At 35.1% G+C, this 21,036-nt stretch overlaps 2 protein-coding genes across 3 annotated transcripts in view; both read right to left on the minus strand.

Moving 5' to 3' along the window:
• Positions 1 to 10,151, minus strand: part of Fhl5 (four and a half LIM domains 5) — a 43,362-nt gene extending 33,211 nt beyond the window's left edge. The window contains exon 1 of one of the 2 annotated variants that reach the window (XM_046431174.1): positions 9,943 to 10,151. The gene's annotated coding sequence lies outside the window, so the exon portion shown is untranslated. Of the gene's footprint in view, positions 1 to 9,814 lie in introns of both variants that reach the window. The other variant, XM_058575549.1, reaches the window with a different exon arrangement.
• Positions 10,152 to 18,351: 8,200 nt separating this feature from the next.
• Positions 18,352 to 21,036, minus strand: part of Ufl1 (UFM1 specific ligase 1) — a 33,086-nt gene continuing 30,401 nt past the window's right edge. Inside the window, exon 19 of the mRNA XM_046431187.2 lies at positions 18,352 to 20,358. Within this exon, the coding sequence (XP_046287143.1) occupies positions 20,143 to 20,358 (216 nt within the window). The 3' untranslated portion in view covers positions 18,352 to 20,142. The remainder of the gene's footprint in view (positions 20,359 to 21,036) is intronic.

The following is a 21,036-nucleotide window of genomic DNA, read 5'->3' on the forward strand; positions in this document are numbered from 1 at the left end:
ACCCACTTAAAGACAATCTTAAATTTGTCATTATTTTGGTCATTGTGCTCAACTTTTTTCTAAGCTTTGCTCTTTATGAACTTATTTTTTCAAATAAAAGAAAGGAATTCTGCTCTGCAACGAATAGCTGTACAACTAACTAGCATTTTCCATTATAGTTTACTAAAAATTAAATTCCAAATATTGGAGAAAAGAGAAAGAGAAGGAGAAGTATAAGGAAGAGGGAGGAGGGGAGGAAAAAGGAAGAGCTGAGGGAGAATTGTAGGGAAACGCAGGGAAAAGGAATTCCCTGTGCAGATAAAGGTATTTAGCAATAAAGCCTCTTAGTGCTCAGTCATTTTGTTATTTTTTCTTTCCTTTAAAAAACATACCTCTGATCCAAACTCATCTTCACAGAACCACTAAATCCAGGAGCTGGGAGGGGTTTTTGAAATCCCTAGTTTGCTCTTTAGCTTGTTCTTTCCATCAAACAAACAAGAAAAACTGAGTTTGGAGGGGCATATTGATTTTTTTGTTTTTTAAGCTGGCCCACTAGTAAGTATGCTCCAGCAAGAATTCAGGTTTCTCAGCATCTATTAGAAGCCATTTTTTTTTGTTTGGTTTGGTTTTTCCACATGGAAATGGGCAAAAAGCTTGTTTGAAAAGACAGCTTTGCTTATTGCCATGTTTTTTTGAAAATAAACAAGAAGATAGATGAAAGCCCTCTTATTTGCGTCTGTCACCCCATGTTTTAATTACTGTGCAGGTAACAGCTTCATATGCATAATCAGAGAGGTTCATTCTTGCCCGAAGCCAAGCTGCCTGTGGCTAAATGAAATGAAACAATTATCTTCAAAGGAAGTACAAATTCCCTCCAGCGTTGAAGAAAGCTCAATTTTTACTTGTTTTTGTTTATTATAGTTATTATTAAATTACTATGGAGGTTGGAATGAAAAATCTAAAACAAAAGTTGGATCCTCACTTAAGAAAGTGAGGTAGTGATGTGTGCATATGAGATGTACGTGTGGTATGTATGGAGGGATGTTGGATTGGAGTTGGAAGGTGGAGACTGATATCTAATTTTTTCAGTATTTATACCTGAAACAAAATAATCTACCTCCTACCAAGGCAGAGCTGTGTCCTGTACTTTGGTGATAATATGAATCAATAATTACCATCTATTCTTTGAATAGTTTAAAATTTGTTGGTCATAGTGATGGTGGGGAGGATTATTCAATATTTAACACCAGCTTTAAGTTTTATCTGTTCTCAAAGATTTAGGCAAAGTTGCTTCTTAGCATGTGTCAAAAATGATTGTAGTGAAAGTACTTGCAGCCCTCATTCAGCAGTTGTATATTTAGTGCTTTGGAAACAGAACATGTTGATGATGATTTGGTTTTTTTGATAATTCTGTATATAAAAAAGGGGATGATCTGTTACCATTCCCATGGAAGCCAAATGTTCAGAGTATTAGTTGATAAATATTAGTTATGGTTTAGTATAATTTTAGATTCCATTCTAAACATTCCTTAACATGTGAATTCTTAAGGCCATTCCCAAGGGTCACACAAACATAGCAGGGACCTTTCGGTTTTGCTCAGGGTTGTGTTGCTCATGTGTTGAATGAATGTAGAATAAAGAAGTCAAGAGTTTCAGCTATAGAACAGCTTTACAACTAAATAGCCACTCCACTCCTGTTACAAAAGAAGCCAATCTGGAGACTTTAAATTATTTGATTTTGAATCATTCTGCTTTTGGTGACCTTCATTAATTCAATCTCTTAACATAGCACTGAAGACCTTTTGCACTTGGGCATTGTATGCAGTCTGTCTATCTCATATTTTAAAACAACAGTAACAAGCAGACCTCTAAGTACCGTACTTTCATTGTGTAGATTCTGTTAAATCTCTTTAAGTGTTAACTTTGGCTCCCAATAGTGTTTGGCAATGAAGATAAGACTGGGTCAAAAAGCTCACATGCTGATCTCTCTTTCTCTCTCTCTTTCTTTCTCTCTCTCTCTCTCTCTCTCTCTCTCTCTCTCTCTCTCTCTCTCTCTTTCACACACACACACACACACACACACACACACACACACACCATTTCTTTACTCCATCATTCTTCCTTTAGAACAGACCTTGGGCTCTACATTCTCACCTCTTTCCTGTTTAATAAAAAATGCAGGGGACATACTATGTTCACATTAGACTCGTGCTGTCTGTTATATTGCCAGCATATGATGAGCCCTCAGTAAATATCTGTGAATGAAAGGGAGTGAGAGATGAAAGGAAAGAGGTCTTGTGGAAATGTTGGAGGGATGCACAGGGTGCTCTGATAATTTCAGGAAACTTCTAGAAAACTCTAGGTAAAGCTTCTTCTAGTTTTGAGAAGAAGCCATTTACCTCTTTTCAAACTCTAGGCAAAACTTCTGCCTTGAAGGTTCAATAAAGAATAGACTCTCAGCTGGGCATGGTGGCGTTTGCTATAATCCCAGTGGCTGGGCAGGCTGAGGCAAGAGGATGGTGACTTCAAAGCCAGCAACTTAGGTGCTAAGCAACTCAGTGAGACCCTGTTTCTAAATAAAACACAAAATAGGGTTGGGGATGTGGTTCAGTGGTTGAGCGCCCCTGAGTTCAATCCCTGGCACTCCCCACCACCAACAAAGAATAGTATCTAAGAAAAAGTGTGTGCTGGGAGGGTTCCTAAGCAGAGGGCATATCCTGGTTGTGGGAGGCAGTGGATTAGTGACAAAGGGCATGGACACCGGCAAATGACTGTCACTAGAATTACTACAGGGATCACACCTGGAAGGCAGCATCAGTCCATGCTTGGAAAACAGAAGGGTCACATTTAAGCTATTTTTACATGTGAGAACTTTAAAAGCTGCAAATACATTTAGCTTATTATTTTTTTCTTCTTAACCAACTGAAGATAACACTGCAAAGACAAAGCTCGGATGTATTCTATGAACTAAAAATTTCTCTGACCTGGTATTTCAACAATTTTCATGGATGACTTACATTTAAAATAGGCCAAGAATGTTTTCTTGAATTAAAAATCATATGAGAGAAACTCTCACTCCTTCAGTTTCCCCTTTTTAGAAATTTCTCTCTTTGAAAGTATTCAAGGTAAAATACCTCCCTTTCCCGAGGCTCACTCATTCTTCTCCACCAGAATAGTCACTTTTACTGATAACTGAGCAAAGGGGCGCATGTTCTTTCCCTCACTCTGTTGGAAATGTCAATGCACATACCTCACATTTTGCTTCCCTGGAGGGAGTCCCCTGCAACTGTCCCACCTGGAGAAGAGACTGAGGTGCCCACTTCCTCACTCCCACTAGGAAGAGGCTCAACTATGCAATTTTTGTTTCCCTGTTCAGTTTTAACAATAATGAAACTGATAATAACATGATCCATATATAGTACCCTGTGTGTATTGCTCAATTGAGAATTCTGAAAGGAGATGTACATGATTAAGTGGAATTTAAAAATGTACTCATATATAACAATAATGGATATATATACACACACACAAATATATAAAAATGTATATATAAACTTCTATTAACCAGAATATTAAATATTAAATTAAGAAGCATTACCTTTTTCTGATTATGCTAGTTATTATAGTTTAAAAAGTAACTAACAAAACCAAGCTGAATGATTGAATAGCATTATTTGTAAATTCTTGAATCTTTCAAAAAACAAAACAAAAAAATCCCAAACACAACAATAAACATTCCAATTATCTCATCTGGAATAACTATTAATTCATATTTTTTTCTGTAAATTTAACTGGTTACCGATTTTTTTTTTTTAGATTACAGTTTATTACATTTTTAGATTTCAAGTATTAGTTTCCCAGGTAGAATTCTGTTAATGGCAGACATTTATTTCCATTAATTTTTCTCAGATCCTTCGGTGTCTAAGTAAATATTATCATAATTAAAGTACTGATATGAGTCAGGTGCAGTGATGCTTGCCTGTAATCCAGCAGTTCAGGAGGCTGAGGCAGAAGGATCTCAAATTCAAAAGCCAGCCTCAGCAAAAAAGCAAGGTGCTAAGCAATTAAGTGAGACCCTGTCTCTAAATAAAATACAAAATTGGGCTGGGGATATGGCTCAGTGGTTGAGTGCACCTGAGTTCAATCCCTGGTACCCCCAAACAACCAACCAAACAACAAAAAACTAAAGTACTTGGGGCTGGGGATGTGGCTCAAGTGGTAACGTGCTCGCCCGGCAAGCGCGGGGTGCTGGGTTCGATCCTCAGAACCACATAAAAATAAAATAAAGATGTTGTGTCCTCCGAAAACTGAAAAATAAATAAAAAAATTCTCTCTCTCTTCTCTCTCTAAAAAAAAAACAAACAAAACTAAAGTACTAATATTCATTTTAATAGGGATTTATGGTTTATAAAGTGCTTTTCTGTGTCTTTTCTACATCAGAGTATCTTAATAACTTATATTTAATATTTTTTAGCATCTGTTGAAAGCTACTTACCTATTCTCAAAAACACATGAATATGCATATGTTCAACCTCGGAAGGTAGGGTTCTTGAAACCAGGCTCTAGGAGAGAGGTGAGGTCACTGTAGCCAAATGTAGGGCCAAATGTAGCTACTGCCTCCCTGTTTTTGAAAGGCCAGGGACCTAAACATAGCTTTTGCATTTTTAAACAATAGAAAGTAATATCAAATGAATAATATATTTTTTAACACAGGCAATTACATAAATTTCAAATTTTGATGTCCATAAATAGAGTTCTATTGGAACTCTATTATAGAGTTCTACAGCCACACTCATTCATCAGAGACAGTCTTTGACTACTTAGCAGCTATAGCAGTAGACATGCATAGTTCTGAAGCCTAAAATGTTTAATATGTGTCTTTACTGAAAATATTTGCTGACCTGTAATCTATAGTTAGTTTCAAAATATATATTGTGCTTTTAATTATATTTTGCTGGTGTTTGCTGAAGTATGTAGTAAGCTTTAATTAGAATTTACTAAATGACATTTAAAATACTAGAAGTCATTAACAATGGAGTTTGGAATAGTATTTAATGGAATGGTGAAATACTTAAAATATTGCTTTAAGTTAAAAAAGTATGAAATAGAATAATCAGTGTGATCTCAATTACATATTTTTTTTTAAAGTAAAAAACAGGTTTAGAAGAAAATACGCTCAAATGTTAAGCCTCTTGATTGAGGTTGTTGAGTTTTTTTGAGTTTTAATTTCCAATTCTTTCTAAATGATACGTTCTAATACATCACTTTGACAATAATGAAGATATCAAACAAAATTAAAGTTCAATTGTTCAATTCAAAAATTATTGGTCAAAGGTTAGAGTCTTCAGAGATTGTATAATTATAAAAATGTTCTAGGGGAAGAGATAATTAGGCTTAATGTATTATAAGACAAGGAATTATTTTTAAAAATTAAATCTTAATTTAGACACCACAACAGTTTGGTGTAAGATGATTTCATTTTTCCAAATGCAAATTATACCCATAAATCTGCTGATGAAGTGTTGATCTTTATGTGAAGAAAAATTCTTAGACAAAATTTGAGAGATTCTTATTTTATACTGAGACACATTTAGTTAAAATTTGTAATGGGCAACTCCTGTCCATAGGAGCCTCTTGGATGATAATTAGCACAATGTAATTTCATGATATGAGAAACTTGAACACCTTAACTGATTCTTCTATAGATCTATATTAATTTGATCTAATTGGTGAATAAGTGAATTAATATAGAAATGAAAAAAGTATGTGTGATTTTTTGGCTGTGTAAAACATGGTGAATAATTTGATATCTTGGCTAGTATGACTATTAGTACTTTAAAAAGTATTAGGTGTCTTGTGACTGTCATGTTACTTAAATTATTTTATGAAGAATTTTAAGAGATTAGTAAGGAAACAAAAATCAAACTGGAAAACAAGAATCCCAGAAGCCCATTTCTCCACTCCACTTCTTTAGTGTTGTAATTGCAATGAAATTAGAAATAATATTAAAAAGTATATTCTTAAATAATGTGAGGGGAGAAATTTCAAAATAATAATGAAAAATATAACTAAGGATTTGCTGAGTTCTGTTCTGGCAAAATTAATAACCAATAAATAAATAAATAAATAAAACCTCAAAACTTTGTTAAATATTAAGTTAGATATTCTAGTAGAGACAAAATTATAACAGAAGAATTTGAGAAGAAGGAAAAATAAACAGTTTTTTGTTACCCTAATATAGAGTGCTGCCTGATGTTTTATTTAATTTTAAAGGCCTGGAAAGAAGTAACTTGCCCAAGTACACAGAGAACTCAGAACAGACCAGATTTCAAAACCTTGACTCTTCTAGATGCCATACTGCTGCTCTCACATTATGAGCCAGGCCTGTTCCTTTAATGAATTTAGGACTTGTTGTTGACATGCCCCTGCATCTTATGTGAACTAAAAATTCTTCTAGGTTTGAATTCACCTTCTCATCACCATATATCTAAATTTTCACACAAACTAATTACCCTGATAAAACAAGAAACCCAAATTATTGTCAGAGAAAAGTCATTTTGGTGCCATGCATAGTGTTTTCAGTCTCTTTCAGTATCCTTTGATAGTAGCTGAATAAATGATGATATCTCATTTATATGTATGTGTGTGTGTGTACACACACACACAGAGTTTTATTGTTACCCTAATATAAAGTAAATATACATCCAACTTGAATGTATATTTTAAATATATGATTATGCATTTATTTTTTTCCTATGGAGTCACAGACTAACGCAGAGGCAACATTGGGAAAGAAAGTCGACCTATTCTAAACCTTATTTCCTTTTTTTTTTTTTTTTAAAAAAAAAAGACCCAGATCTTAAAGATTTTTATTCTTGTCTCTATTTCTCATTTTATAGGTCTTTGAAAATGTGTTTAAAGTGCATTCATTGTTTATTGATCATCCATGACTTGCAAAGGAATACGTAGGATGTTGGAAATTGAGTGGTAATTGTCACAGTCTCATGCTCTTCTCAGATACACAAAGGAATTAGATTACAATGTGTCCAATAGGGGCACATTGGTATTATTAGAGTGGAGCCAAATATATAACTCGATGGGAGGTGGTTGTTCAGTATTACAAGGGACTTCAGCACCTAAGATGAGAGCCGAAAAGGTGAAAATAGTTGAGATGTGTTAGGTTGTATGCAGAGTGATTTGCAGAAAAATACCCAGGGAGGCCTGATAGAAAAGAAGCATTTGCCCTGTTCTTCATTTGCTGAAGATCATTCAGTGTGGCTGAAATGTTGTGTGTATGTGTGTGTGTGTGCCAAGTACTGAAAGATAAAAAACAGACATAAAGGCTAAATTATTCAGTCTTGACATGTAATAATAGTGACTAGCACTCCGTGCCAGGCATTATTGTAAATAATTTTAAAATCAGTATATTCATTTGCTACATTGAACTTAAGGAAGAGGTACACCATTATGATCTCCATTTTATAGACAAAGAAAACCAGACACACAGAGGCTAAGTGACGTCTCTAAGTTCTCTGAAGTTATAGGTGGCATAACTGTGATTTGAACTTCAGCCAGTCTGGCACAAAATAGCATATCCTAGATCCTTGCTTCTCAATGTTGTCCATGACATAATAGTTTCAACATCACCTGGGATCTTTCTTGTTAGGAACTCAAGAGCTCCGACACACACCCAGATTGACAAAACCAGAATCTGCATTTTAACAAAAACTGGGAAGTGGTTCTGAGCACCCTAAATTTTGATGGGATTTGGGACAATCCACTGTATTGCTTCTCTAAGAATGAGTTCCCTGAGAAGGAATTTGGGTACTATATAAATTTAGTATAGAGTGTACAGAGGAAGAGAGTGATTCTAGAGGCAGGAAGACCAGTTAAAGGACTTCTGTTAACCAAGTGAAAGAAGATGGCTGGGTGAAATAGGTGGCAGTAGTGACAAAGGAAGGAAGTAGATGAATTTATGAGGTCACAATGGCACAAGTTGGATGTATATCTGGTACATGAATTAAGGAGAGAAGAAGTTAGTTTATCCACAATTTCTGGCTTGAGTGACTGGTTGGATGATGCATCATTTATTATATGAGGGTACAACTGAGGGGAGTAGAGAGAGGAAGAGAAGGAAATGATTAGTTTACCTTTAGATTACGATGATTGATGAATATTGAGAATATTGTGAGACACCCAAGTAGAGTAGTTTAGTCAGAGCCAAAGGGACAATGGAAAGAAACCATATAAATTATGCGGGCATTTTGTAAAGCATTCCAGGGCAAAACCTATGCTTGATTTTTTTTTTTTTTTCTTTTTTACTGGCTTGCCCTTAATGCTCCTTCCCACTATTGATCCTATCAGATTCTTAACGGGAACTATGAGACCAATTTGGGCTGATGTAGATAGGTAAATGCTCAAGCTGGTCATCTGGAAAAGATTGGAGGTGTTTTGATGGGAAGAAGTCCTTTCCCTTTCCTCCCTTCTCCTTCTCTTCAAAGTCTCATATACAGTACGCAAAGGTAACAAGAAAAATTATGACAACCAGGGAGGAAATGTAATTATAAGAACAGGGAAATGCAAACTTATTTAACTGACATCTGATTCAGAACTTCCCTTGTGAGCCCTAGCATTTGGTTTTCATTTCAAAAAGGATCACATTTCCTAGACTGAAAACAAACAAAAAACCTAAAGCTTCTCTAAAATGTTATATATAGACAATTATTTTCAAAAAAAATTCTATGCTTACCTAATAAGCCCAAATTAATCCAGCTTTACTCAAAATGTTATTGGCAAGTATAATAAACACAAGAAGTAAGCTTGTCAGTGACGTGGTGTTACATTAAAAACACAAATCTGTTACTCTTGTTTAGGTAGAACAGCCCCAGAATTGGCATAATGCAGAACACATGCAGAAAACAGGCATCAAAGTTTTCCTTCCCCTTCAAGCAATTTTGGATCATGGCTTCAGGCATATATCATAACACATATGCTAAGAAATATCTTCTATGATGCTTGCTTGCAATATCTGTGTTACATTTTTATCTATATACTTTGCTAGTAAAAGTACCTAAAAGTACCTAATTTACACATAACAATATTGCAGATGTGAAACAATGGCTAACAGGATGTGAGGATTTTTTACATTTTATGTATAAGAATTACACATTTTATTAATGATTTCTTTTAGTTTTCACAGTTCTGAAATCCAAACTGACAGCTACGAAGCTGCATTTGGTTTTCAAATGGATGACAGACACCAAAGAAAGCATCCCTAAAATAGCGAGAAAGAAAGCATAAGCACAAATGGGATGCATGCGTTCTACTTAAATAATGCTACCTCAGTTTCAAATAGAAGCCCTTTATACTGATGGGGTGCATTATATATCTGCATCGGTGGGACACAAATATTTTAATTAAATTATAGGAAACCTAAGATCATGAATTGTTATATGCCTGTTTCTGGAAAGTAGGCAGATTTTTCTTGAAAATAACAAGAATCTCATTAACTCCTTTTGCTTAAAATCTGTGACTTTAAAATGTACTCAAGAAATATAAATTCAGTAATAAAATATCCTCAGTGATAATGTTATTCATTCAAATAAATTAAGCCAAATAAAACCCAGAATTTCCTCCCCTCCACCTTTTTTATTTTTTTAACCACAATGCCCATTTATGAAGATATTACAGAAACTCAGGAGGCACCTCCAGAGTTATTTGCCCCTCTGCTGGCCTCATACTCACACCATCAAAATGAGAAGTCTGGACAGCTCAAGATATACAATTCAATAACTGTTAGTTCAAATGGTTAAGAAACTATAAGGTATGTACTTACTCACTAAAGAAAAGTTTTTTTCTGAAGTCACTGGAAAGTTTATAAAAAATCTCTCATCCTCACAAAAATTCAAGACGTCAAAACACAACGTAAATGAAACACAAAGAAAATAGGGGTTGAAAACTCACTTTTTCTTAAAGTAGCTTCTTCCTGTGACTTAAAAGAGCATTAAATGAGAATATTTGATGATTTCGTTTCCCCTCAAATGCATACATCAACTCCAAAAGGAACAGAGAGAACACCAGCGCTGAGGATGCCTCCCAACTGCTGCTTTTTAAGTTTGTGGGAAAAAAAATAGGATCCCTGTATTTCCTCCAGGCCTTATGAGATGCACAAAGCTGACTCCTACTGGACTGAAAAAATCACTCCTTGTCAATTTGTACTTAAAATTACAAGTAACCAATTCTCTGCAGGATATCCTTAAAGGGAAATTCTGCCAGGATTAGTATTTGAAATGCTTGGATGGGCTCCAAAAAGTTTAAAATATATGACATTCATTTGAACACTTATACACTTGAGAAATTTCCAAGGACTAGGCTAAATTGAGGACCTATAAAAATCCTCTGAAAAGATGACACATTTTCTGTTCCTTGATGAATCTGTATTATGGTTTCAAAATTAGGTGTTCCCCAAAAGCTCATGTATGAGATAATGTAGGAAAGTTTAGAGATGGAATGATTTGGTTATAAGAGATTTAACCTTATTAGTGCTTTAATCCCCTGAAAGGGGAAGGGATTAATGGAGTGTCTTGGGATGTGCCTTTGGGGTTTATATTTTGTTTTTGTTAAGTACCTTCCACCATGATATTATGCCTCATCTCAGGCCCCAGGGAATGGAGTTGGCCATTTATGGATTGAGATCCCTGAAACCAAGAGCTCCTAAATAAACTTTTGCATCTTTAATCGTTCTTGCCAGGTTTTTTGGTCACATCAATAAAAAAGCTGACTAAAATAATCTGGTTTGAGTTTTGTTTTCTGGTGGCTGTTAGAACTTTCCTTTTAGCTTAGAAATGGCTGAATCTTTTCTTTTGAACTATCTGGAAGACATATGTCTATGTTCTCACCTGTGGAATTGGTAGCTTGAAAGAGATGTCCTGGATTGTGGCCTCTATCACTTCTTTCTTGGGAAATTTGGGAACTTCGAACCTTGGCTTTGATTTGAATGTGAGGTAGTTGCCTGATTTCTGTACCTCCAGTGTGGACTTATGCCTATTTACTTGTGAGTTGGCAACTACTGTTATGTCATATCCATGTCTATATGACTTCATTTAAAGACAAACTCATCTGGTCTTTTGAAATCCTAAATTCAAAACATGAAAAGCAGTTGAAGATGTCAAGATCTGAATCTGAAAAAAGATTTGAAAAGTAAACTACCTCACATCAGGAAGAAGTTGGGATGACCAAGGAAATATTCCACCTTAATTCCATTTATTTCCAGATGAAAACTATGTTCTAAGTGCTAAAGCACATGTGAATATTCCCTGAGGTCAAACTCAGCTACCTACACTAAAGAATTTAAGTTAGGGAAATGCAGGGCCAATTAGCACTATGCTTTGTTATCTACCTGACTTTGATGACTAAGACATTATGAAATGAAAACATGATTACCAATAAATTCTGATTTCATTAGTAAGTTATCATCATCCAATGATGCCACTGCTAAATAGGCATTATTTTTCTCCTTTTGTAGGCAAGGAAGCAGTCATAGATGTAAAATTTCCTATGTGTCCAGTAGTTATGGAGTCACTGTCCTGGTTTATACATATGCTTCCTCAGAGGGAAATCTACATTCACTGATTCAACTTTCGAACCTCTTCTTGTTCTTCTTGACTTACTGAAATTTGCCTTTCACTTGAACCACTCCACCAAACATCTTCATTAAGATCATAGACAATCTTAATAACCAGTATTGTCTTTACCCATATAAGATATTTCTCATCTTTGCCTATGTCTATTTCTTCTTGAAATTCTCTTCCCTTAGTTTCACTAAATTATGTTTCTAGTTTCCTCTATGCATTGTGAACTCACTTGTATGCATTGTGAACTATCTGTTGGTGCATACTGTAGCTCTTCCTCCATCTCTGCCAGCGTTTCATTTGCTTCCTGGTGCTTTTCATCAAAATCTCTGATCAACTTCTTCTTCTCTTCGGTCCCGGCCGTCCCCAGCAGCCACTCGGGTGCCCTCGTAGATCTTCATGGAGGCCGTGGAAGATTTCGTGCAGCTTCTCGAAATGTTCAGAGGAGGCGGCCGAGGTGGCCATGGTGAAGCCGTGCTTAAAGAGCGGCCACTGAGATTCTAGGCCTTGGGCCTGCTTTAGATGCCAGAGACATTAATGAACAAGGGCAAGTCGTGGCAGCTGCAGTAAAACAGGCTTTAGATGTCAGGCCAAGAACATGCTACAATTGTGAACAAACAGGACATTTTAAAAGGAATTGCCCCATAGGAGGAGGGTTTAACAAAACTAGGTAGCAAAGGAGTAGAATACCGGGTATTGGCCCACGATGCCATAGAGGGAGACATTGGGCTAATGAATGCCGTTCTCAAACCACCATAGAGGGTACTCCATTATCAAAAAACGAACAAGGACTAGGTGTTTATCCACGATATCGTGGAGAAAGGCATCGGGCTCCATTGCCAAAAAATGGACAGGGGGGCCCAATGCTCCGGGGCCCAAGACTACAAATATATGGAGCACTGGAGGAACCCAGCAACCCCATCAGGGTAGTGCCCAGGACACATTGTGTTGAGAGCCACAGCCGAAGGGGCCCCAGCAAACTTCCAGCTGCCAGCAAACTTCCAGCTGCCGGCTGATGATTGGCTCACAGCGGCCCCAGCAACATCTAGCTGATTGGCTCCTCTGCGGTGATGCTCATTGGGCTGTTTCCCTGCCCTTTCAGACCACGGAGCTGCTCATTGGGGGACTTTTTTGGCTCCGCCCACATGACCTAGCCAATCGGCCTCAAGAGCAGGAGGATTGTGGGAGGTGGAGAGAAGCTTGTGTGGGAGAGAGAGGCTTGTGAAGCAAGCTGGTGGTGGCAGTTGAGGCTCTGAGGGTTTTTCCTGAGAGGCTGTTTTGTTTGGCGTGTGTGGTTCTAAAAATAAAGTTAGTTTCTTTTGACAAGTGGCTCCTGATTGTGCCCAGCCAGACTGCGGCATTTGGTGGCTCGCACGGGAGCGACTGAGGGTAAGTGAACTGCTCGCCCCTGAGGGCAGGGCGAGAGGATGGGTAGCCATTTTAAGATTCCTCTTTTATTTTGCTTCACTTTTGTTTTAAGTTGCCTGTCCCTGGAGATGAGTGAGACGGAAGAAAAACCGCTCACATCTGAGGAAAAACTATTTACGTCTGAGGAACAGATAGGGAGAGAGATTAACCAAGGTCCTGACCCAGTGATTGTCTGGAGTCGGGGGTCTGTTTATGTGTTTCCACAGGGAGAACAGCAGCCAATTTGGATTCCAGAAAGATTAACTAAAGCGATTTCTACAGACCAAAAAGAAGATGATTTGGCTCAAATCCATAACAACTGATATCCAAAACTCCAGTTTGGCTATTCTTACATCTGCAACAGAACCAGGATGCTTTTTTCAATATCTATTTTATTATTGCCCTTTGCCATATCATGAAGTTCTATTTTGTTTTTTGAGCTCATACAGACCTAGGTTAATGTTTTGCTGATCAGTTCTATTTTTTGACTATAGAGTTTTTAAACATTGCAATGGAGATTTCACCTGTAAAAAGTTATAAGGCCTTTACTATAATGTTATGTGTTGTATGTATTATATTTTGTGTTTTGTGTTTTGTGTTATATGTTTGAATGTACGTATGTCCATATATCATATATGATGAGCGCTCATGATAAAATGGATCCAAATATTTTGTTTTTTCATGTGATTCATATGGTTTAATTTAAATTGGGTAAACAACTGTTGAGGATTGTTTTAATATGTAAACAAAAAAGAAGGTTAACAGATCTGTTTGTTTACTTTCACCTTTCCTTTTCATTATGTTTAATAATTCTCTTAAAGACAATGTAAATTGTTAAGAAAATTGTTTTCTTTTAGTGCCTTCTGTAATGTTACATAATTTTTTCTTTAGCCATTATTGCCAGAATTCCTATCTTCATCCCAGTGCTGGTGAAGACAAAGATAAAACCAATCTACAGCTTCTTCAATAGCCATCACTGAACTGCTTGCAGAACTTGCCTGGACTATGTATCACTTGTATGCATTGTGAACTCACTTGTATGCATTGTGAACTATCTATTGGTGCAGCAACTTGTGGTAGTGTTGGGGCATTTTTGTTGATGGTGTCATCGGTGGTATTGGCTTGGTGTATCTTCCTCCCTTCTGCTTGTCATGGTAGTTCAGCTAAAATTTGGGGGCCAACAGAGGTGAGGCAAAGAACCTCACCTCCCCGCTGGTACAAAGACCTATCCACAGATGTGGCTGTATGCTGGACCAGTAGTCAATGATGGGTAAGATCCAATTGCAATGGTACCAACCTAAGACAGGAGGCTGACGCCTTGAGGCCAGCTCATCCTATGAAGGGTAAGGACCATATGTACCATTGGACAAACTAAGGCAGGCACAGTCCCTAAGCCACATGCTTGTTGTTTAAACAGAGAGGGGGAGATGTTGAGAGCCACAGCTGAAGGGGCCCCAGCAAACTTCCAGCTGCCAGCACCAGCTGCCAACTGATGATTGGCTCACAGCAGCCCCAGCAAACTTCTAGCTGCCAACTGATTGGCTCCTCTGTGGTGATGCTCATTGGGCTGTTTCCCCACCCTTTCAGACCACGGAGCTGCTCATTGGGGGACTTTTTTTGGCTCCGCCCACGCGACCCAGCCAATCGGCCTCAAGAGCAGGAGGAGTCGGGGAGGTTGGGAGGCTTGTGGGAAGCCAGTGGTGGCAGTTGGGCTCTGAAGGTTTTTCCTGAGGAGCTGTGTGGTTTGGTGTGTGTGTTCTAAAGATAAAGTTCGTTTCTTTTGACAAGTGGCTCCTGAATTGTGCCCAGCCAGACTGTGGCACTTACTACCCTCAGACTTCTCTTTCTTCCCCTCACTTTCCAGATCTTCATCTTCTGTTCAGTGTGCTCATCTCTGCACTCTCTATGGTGTTCCATATTAAACCTGCAAAACTGTATTCTCACATTCTCCATATCACTTCTGTTGGTTCTACTTTATTAAATGGCATCTCTCAAATTTGTCATTTTTACTGTCTACACATTTCTTACATAGCTTGTTGCATTAATCACAAAACAATTTGCATCTGCCTCAAGTCTATTTTTTCTCTACATCTAATGATGTAGAGCTATATTTATTTAAAAATATTTGTTTATTGAATTATAAAAATGTTTCTTGCAGAACATTAAATAAGAACTGAAAAAAATATGTGAAGAAAGTTTAAAATGTCAGAAAAACAGAGCCAAAATATTTGCATATCTCTGAAGAATTTTATGTATGTGTATTTATGTTAACTATACAAAGAAGCGTTTGTGTGTTTAAGTAAAGGTTTACATATATATGTATACATATACCTATATATAGTTTTATACAATTATGAAATATTCAATTAAAAAATCACCACATTGTGTGTAATTATGGGGGATGAGGAATCTTTCCCCTTCCTAGGTTCATGGCTGAGACCCCTATAACAAAAGATAGATTAATAAGTAAAAAGCATAAAAATTTACTTAAATTTTACATGACACAGTAGTCTTCAGTAATGAAGACTCAAGAACATTTTTGTATATTACGTCTAATGAAGAGTGAGTAGTTGTGAAGTATAATTGGATAAAAGGAGAGTATGAGCTGATGGTAATAAACTAGGGAAAACTTAGTAATTAAGGCCTGTTTGTCCAGATTCTTCTTAATGTTCCTCTTTAGAGATAAGGATATACTTTTTCTCAAGATACAGAGAGGGTATCTCTTGAATGAGAGTCTTATGACCTGCTTTAGGAGAGAAGGGTGGGAGACGGTGAGAGAACCTCCAGATGCCATATTTTGGGGTAGGGAATCCTATCATTTTTCACTTACTATGATTTTCCAAATCAATAAAACATTATAAATTTTGAAGTGATATGATGAACAGTTGCAATATAATGAAATAGTGCTCATTTTCTCCCCTTTTAGTTGTTTTCTTTAATACTAAAATTTATATTGAGCATTTATAAAATAAGGGCAGATTTAGTTAGGAAAAAGGCAAGAAAAATCTAGCATATTCACTTTAAGTTCATTTACATTTATTAGGTATTATTTAAGCAACTGTTATTTTCTACACTAACCTTATGCCATGGCTTTAAGCACTTATCCAACATTATTTATATAATAGAGTTAGGTCAAGGGCTACAGATAGTAGGAAAAACAGCTTGACAAAGTGTTTTACTTCTTTATATAGAATAACAAAAAACATAAACAGACAAACTTTGGGACTTTTGTTTCAGCCTGACTAGTTGGAAAAAAGATTTTCCTTTGATTGTTAGCATCTGAATAAACAAAAATATTTCAGTCAAGAAGACTGTTTCCTTTTATGGGAGACATTGTATGTACTCCTCTTCTAAGGGAGAATGAGAAAAAGGCTTGTGATTATTTAGTTCACATTTTCTCAGAAAACATTGATTTTACAAATAATGTATACATTTTAAAAGGTTTTGTTAATTTATCAAATTGCCTTCCAAAACAGAAGATCACTTCTATCTAATCACACACTGGCTAACTTACTTTTTTAATGGGTATGCATGCATGTGTTCAGGATAATGCTTAAACATTTTAGCTTAGTACATAAGGCATTTCAGGATTCCCCTCTGGTCTTCATCTTACACTATACTTCCCCAGATTACTTTTCATATTTCTTCATCTTTAGGGCTCCCCAATGTCTCATTAGTCATGTCAATTTATATAATATTACTTCTGTACCGCTTTTGCCCAGAAGTACCTTCCTTCTCTATCTTCCATTTGTTTGAGGCTAATCCTACTTTTTCTTTCAGGACTCAGTTCTGGGGATGGTGTCACATCTTTTCTTTGAAAAAAATTTGAATTTCATTTCTTTTCCATTGCATTGTCTTTTCACTTCTGTTCAAACGCTGCAACAGTTGATTCTTGCCGTTGACTTGAAAGTAAGTTATATTTTTAAAGTTTACATTGGCATTTCTATTATTAAGCTATCACACAAGATCCAGGAAATTACCGAGCCAAGATTTTAAATTCACCAAGTCCTCTCTTCCATCCCACCATTGATAAAACCCTGTTTTTCCTGCTCATCAAAACAAACATCAAGTGCTTATTACATTGAAAAGGAACAGAGATGCAATTAGAGGCAAGCGTGGCAAAACAAAAACACTAGAAATGTACAGAAATTTAATACATATTGAAAGTATTCCTTTTTATGGTGTAAGTGAAATAATTTTATTTCTTTTTTCCTGAAAGCCTCAAGTCAGGGTTTCTTTTTTTAGCTTCTATTTTTTCTTTCATTGCTTAGTATGGCCCTCAAGGCAGAGCAACTTGTGTTATTATAGGCCATATTAATAGCCACACCATATGTTCCCAGATTTTTAAGAAAATATATATCTGATAGAAATTTTATATATGTTTTTATTTCACATTCCATCTACACTGGAGAAATGTTACTGATTTTAATGAAAGAAAGCAAATTTCCATCCTCCTACCTTTACCCAGCTTTTTATAGAAAAAAAAAATCCCATTTGGGTCTGGCTTGAGTGACATTTTTGAAAAAGCAATACATTATTTTCTTCTTCTGTTTTTTTTGAGAGTAAATAATTCATGATCCAATGATTAATGCATAGGAGATCAGGGACAAAAAAAAAAAAAAAAAAAAAAAAAAAAAAAAAAAAAAAAAAAAAAAAACTAGAGGTAAATGAGAATAACATATACGCTGCACTACCCTCCAGATCACTGTTGTCCCTTGACTTCATTCTTGGTAATTTTCATTCTGATTAAAGTATTTCTCTAAAACATTCAAGATGGCTTTACATTTAGGTTAATTATTACTTGTATTGTTTTAATATATAGTGTTCAGGTCTTTTCTCAAAATACACTGTGGTTGTGCTATTATGTATTACTGTGTATCTTTTAGATGGCCAAAGTGGTTTTCCTTTTACTCTTCAAAAACTCATGGGTCTGTAGATGGAACACACTAGAACACAAATATCTGGGGCATGTTTCCAATATCTCTATTGTAACTGCAATGATAGGGTTTGGCATATAAGAATATAACTACACATTTAATGAAATCTGGCTGAGAAGTGATTTTCTAAGACAAAATGGTTCATGAATGATGAACTTTCAATTACTAAAAGACACTGAGAACTATCGAAAATTTTTCTGTGTAAGAAAATTAAAATCAAATCCGCTAATTATAATCAGAATGAGAATTCAAAATATAAACACATCATACAGAATGCATCTATCTACTAATTTTAGTATTAATTTAAATAAAGGAAGATATATAATACCATAAAATCTAATAGAACAATAGGTAACTTTAAATAGTCTTAACACTGCTCATTAAGATCATAGTGGATAGCCATTTAACAATTTTAACTTTATTGAAATTAGATCTTTACATACAAAATCACTTATATAATTTTATTTACAAAACAATAAAAATGTTCATTTTCTATGAAAAAATAACTGTTTTGACAAATGAAAAAAATTTAATGCAAACAAGTTAATACAGAATGCATGTTTATTTGCTTCATTGTCTCTTCTACTTTATTTTCATAGATTAAGTCAGAATGATTTTATTTGCTTCATGGTCTCTTCTATTTATTTTCTATGATCTAGTTTAACATAAACAAGAATTACTTTGGTATCTGCTGAAACATAAATGATAAGGTCCTTAAATGCGGAGTTAAATATGCTGAGTGTTCAATATTTTGGAAGTTGCATAAACAAAAATAAATTAAGACTCTGTAGTCACAGAGATTTGTCATTTTTCTTCTTTTGCTCTTATGAAAACATATATTAGAACATTACCCATGGGAACACATTTTTAAATTTAGTGTTACAATCCTATCAACTTTAATAACAATGCTTAGAAATTACATTAATTTCACTCAGGATTAACACTTTTTCTAAAACAAAGTGGAGGTAGTCTGAATTTTGCATTTAAACATTTTAAAATATAAAGTTTCAAATGCCATAAATGGAATTATATAAAATAATATTTTTTCATATTTGGGATTTAATTTTCTATTATATTCAAAATTACTAAATTTTTTTTAAATACTAAATTGTTGCTTAAAATTTGTTTGGTTGAAATGATTACTCCAAAGAATAATGTTAATTACTTTTAAATCACAATCTTTACAAAACAAAAATATTTAATTTTTATAAGTTTTCTATTATTGGAAAAAAAAAGGTTCCAATGATTTAAATGCATTTATAGATCCTCTCACCGCTAAAAAAAGCAGCTTAACAATTTGTCACATAAATACTTCCAAAGAATTAGATGTTAAAGCATCTACTGAAATAAAAAGCAAAATTTAGAAATGTAAACTGGATTAATCAAAAATCTTTGTATTAAATTTTTAGTCATACCAATATAAATGTGACATATCTATAAGCAGTCAATTTCATGTTTTCTCTCACTTTTCTCAGCAGCCTGTTTGGTAACAGAGCATAGCAATGTATAGGCTTCTCTGGTGTTCCCACCTGTAAAGGCATCCCAGAAGCCCCTGCAAACTTTTACGTGGAAGGCTCTTACTAGGCCCAAATTAGAGCAAGGACTTAATAATAATAATAATAATAATAATAATAATAATAATATATATATATATATATATATATATATATATATATATATTCTGAAAATTCCTGTATTTTATTTTTGAAGCAACTCTATTAACTTAAAATAAAATGTGATTTATTTTTACTTTTGACACACTGAAGGCTTTATTTCCCTTTTCTTCTTTTTTAAAGTGACCAAATTTTAAGTTTCTGCTTAAGTGAATATAATAAATATAGATATCACTTAAAAAATCAAATAGCAAATGAATAAGTACTTTTCCAGAAAAATTCATTCTTCATTTACCATCTGGAATAAACCTAAAATGTATTTTTTTAGAATTATGTGAAAATAACTTTTATCTAAAAAGTTGCACATAGAATTTATGTGAAAAGAAAAACTTTCGAGAACCCAGTTTTACCAAAATTCACGTTTTATAAGATTTACATTTAATAGAACACTACTATTTTAATTGAATTGTGCGGGAGCGAGGGAGAGTTGCCACTGACTGTTTTTTGTGACTACTCACCTTTAAGTTTAAGTTTTGGGGAAAATGCTCACTATATAACAAAAGCAAACTAAGATCATTATTCTTCTGTCACTGATGATTTCCTGCATTTGAGAACAAGGTCCTTAATGGATGAAGAAAGCTCTTGAAGCTCTTTACGAGTAGCATTGGTGACATCCTGTTGTTCTTTGTCTAGTTCATCACTCATGGGATCATCTCCCTGCCCAGTCTTCTTTTGACTAACTAACTGTTTTACAACCAAACCTTGATACTTTACCAAAAGAGTATGCTGATCCTGTGAAGAAGAAGGAAAAGTTACAAACACAACTCAATTTTATGTGGAACTAAAGAAGTAGGATTTGTTTGACAATATGCATTGAAGGTCCTCAACTTTATGAAGCCCTCCCTGGTCATGTAAGTAGAAAGCTGAATCTAGCAAGGTCCCTGCTTTCAAGGAGTTTACAGCTTAGAGGAAATAAACCATGAACATAGATCAATTTAGTAAAAGTTGACTTAGCTAGTTTCTAACACCAAAGTACAAAGTGATAAGGAGATTTAAAGAAGCCAAATGACTTTTAGCTGAGGGGCGGGGATTCTCAAAAGAATTTGTATAGGACAAGACTTTTGAACTAGACCTTGAAGGTAAGTTAATTGCTTTACAACCAAACCTTGATACTTTTATATTAAAAGAGTATGCTGATCCTATGATGAGAAAGGAGAAGGAAGGAGAAACTAAAATAGGAGATCTGACATTCTGTATTTTTCCTGAAAGCTTAATTTTCAAATTCAGAACATTCTTTACATGGATCTTAAAGGATTCTGAAAAGTTCTTTCTTTCTTTATTTATTTTTATGTGGTGCTGAGGATTGAACCCAGTGCCTCACCTGTGTGAGGCAAGTGCTCTACCACTGAGCCATAGCTCCAGCCCTGAAAAGTTCTTGAGCTATGTTAAATTAAAAACAATAAAACAAAT

This window comes from Marmota monax, unplaced genomic scaffold (genome assembly GCF_021218885.2).
Source record: "Marmota monax isolate L192 unplaced genomic scaffold, Marmota_monax_Labrador192_F-V1.1 WCK01_AAM20220418_F8-fsc00013, whole genome shotgun sequence".
NCBI lineage: Eukaryota > Metazoa > Chordata > Mammalia > Rodentia > Sciuridae > Marmota > Marmota monax.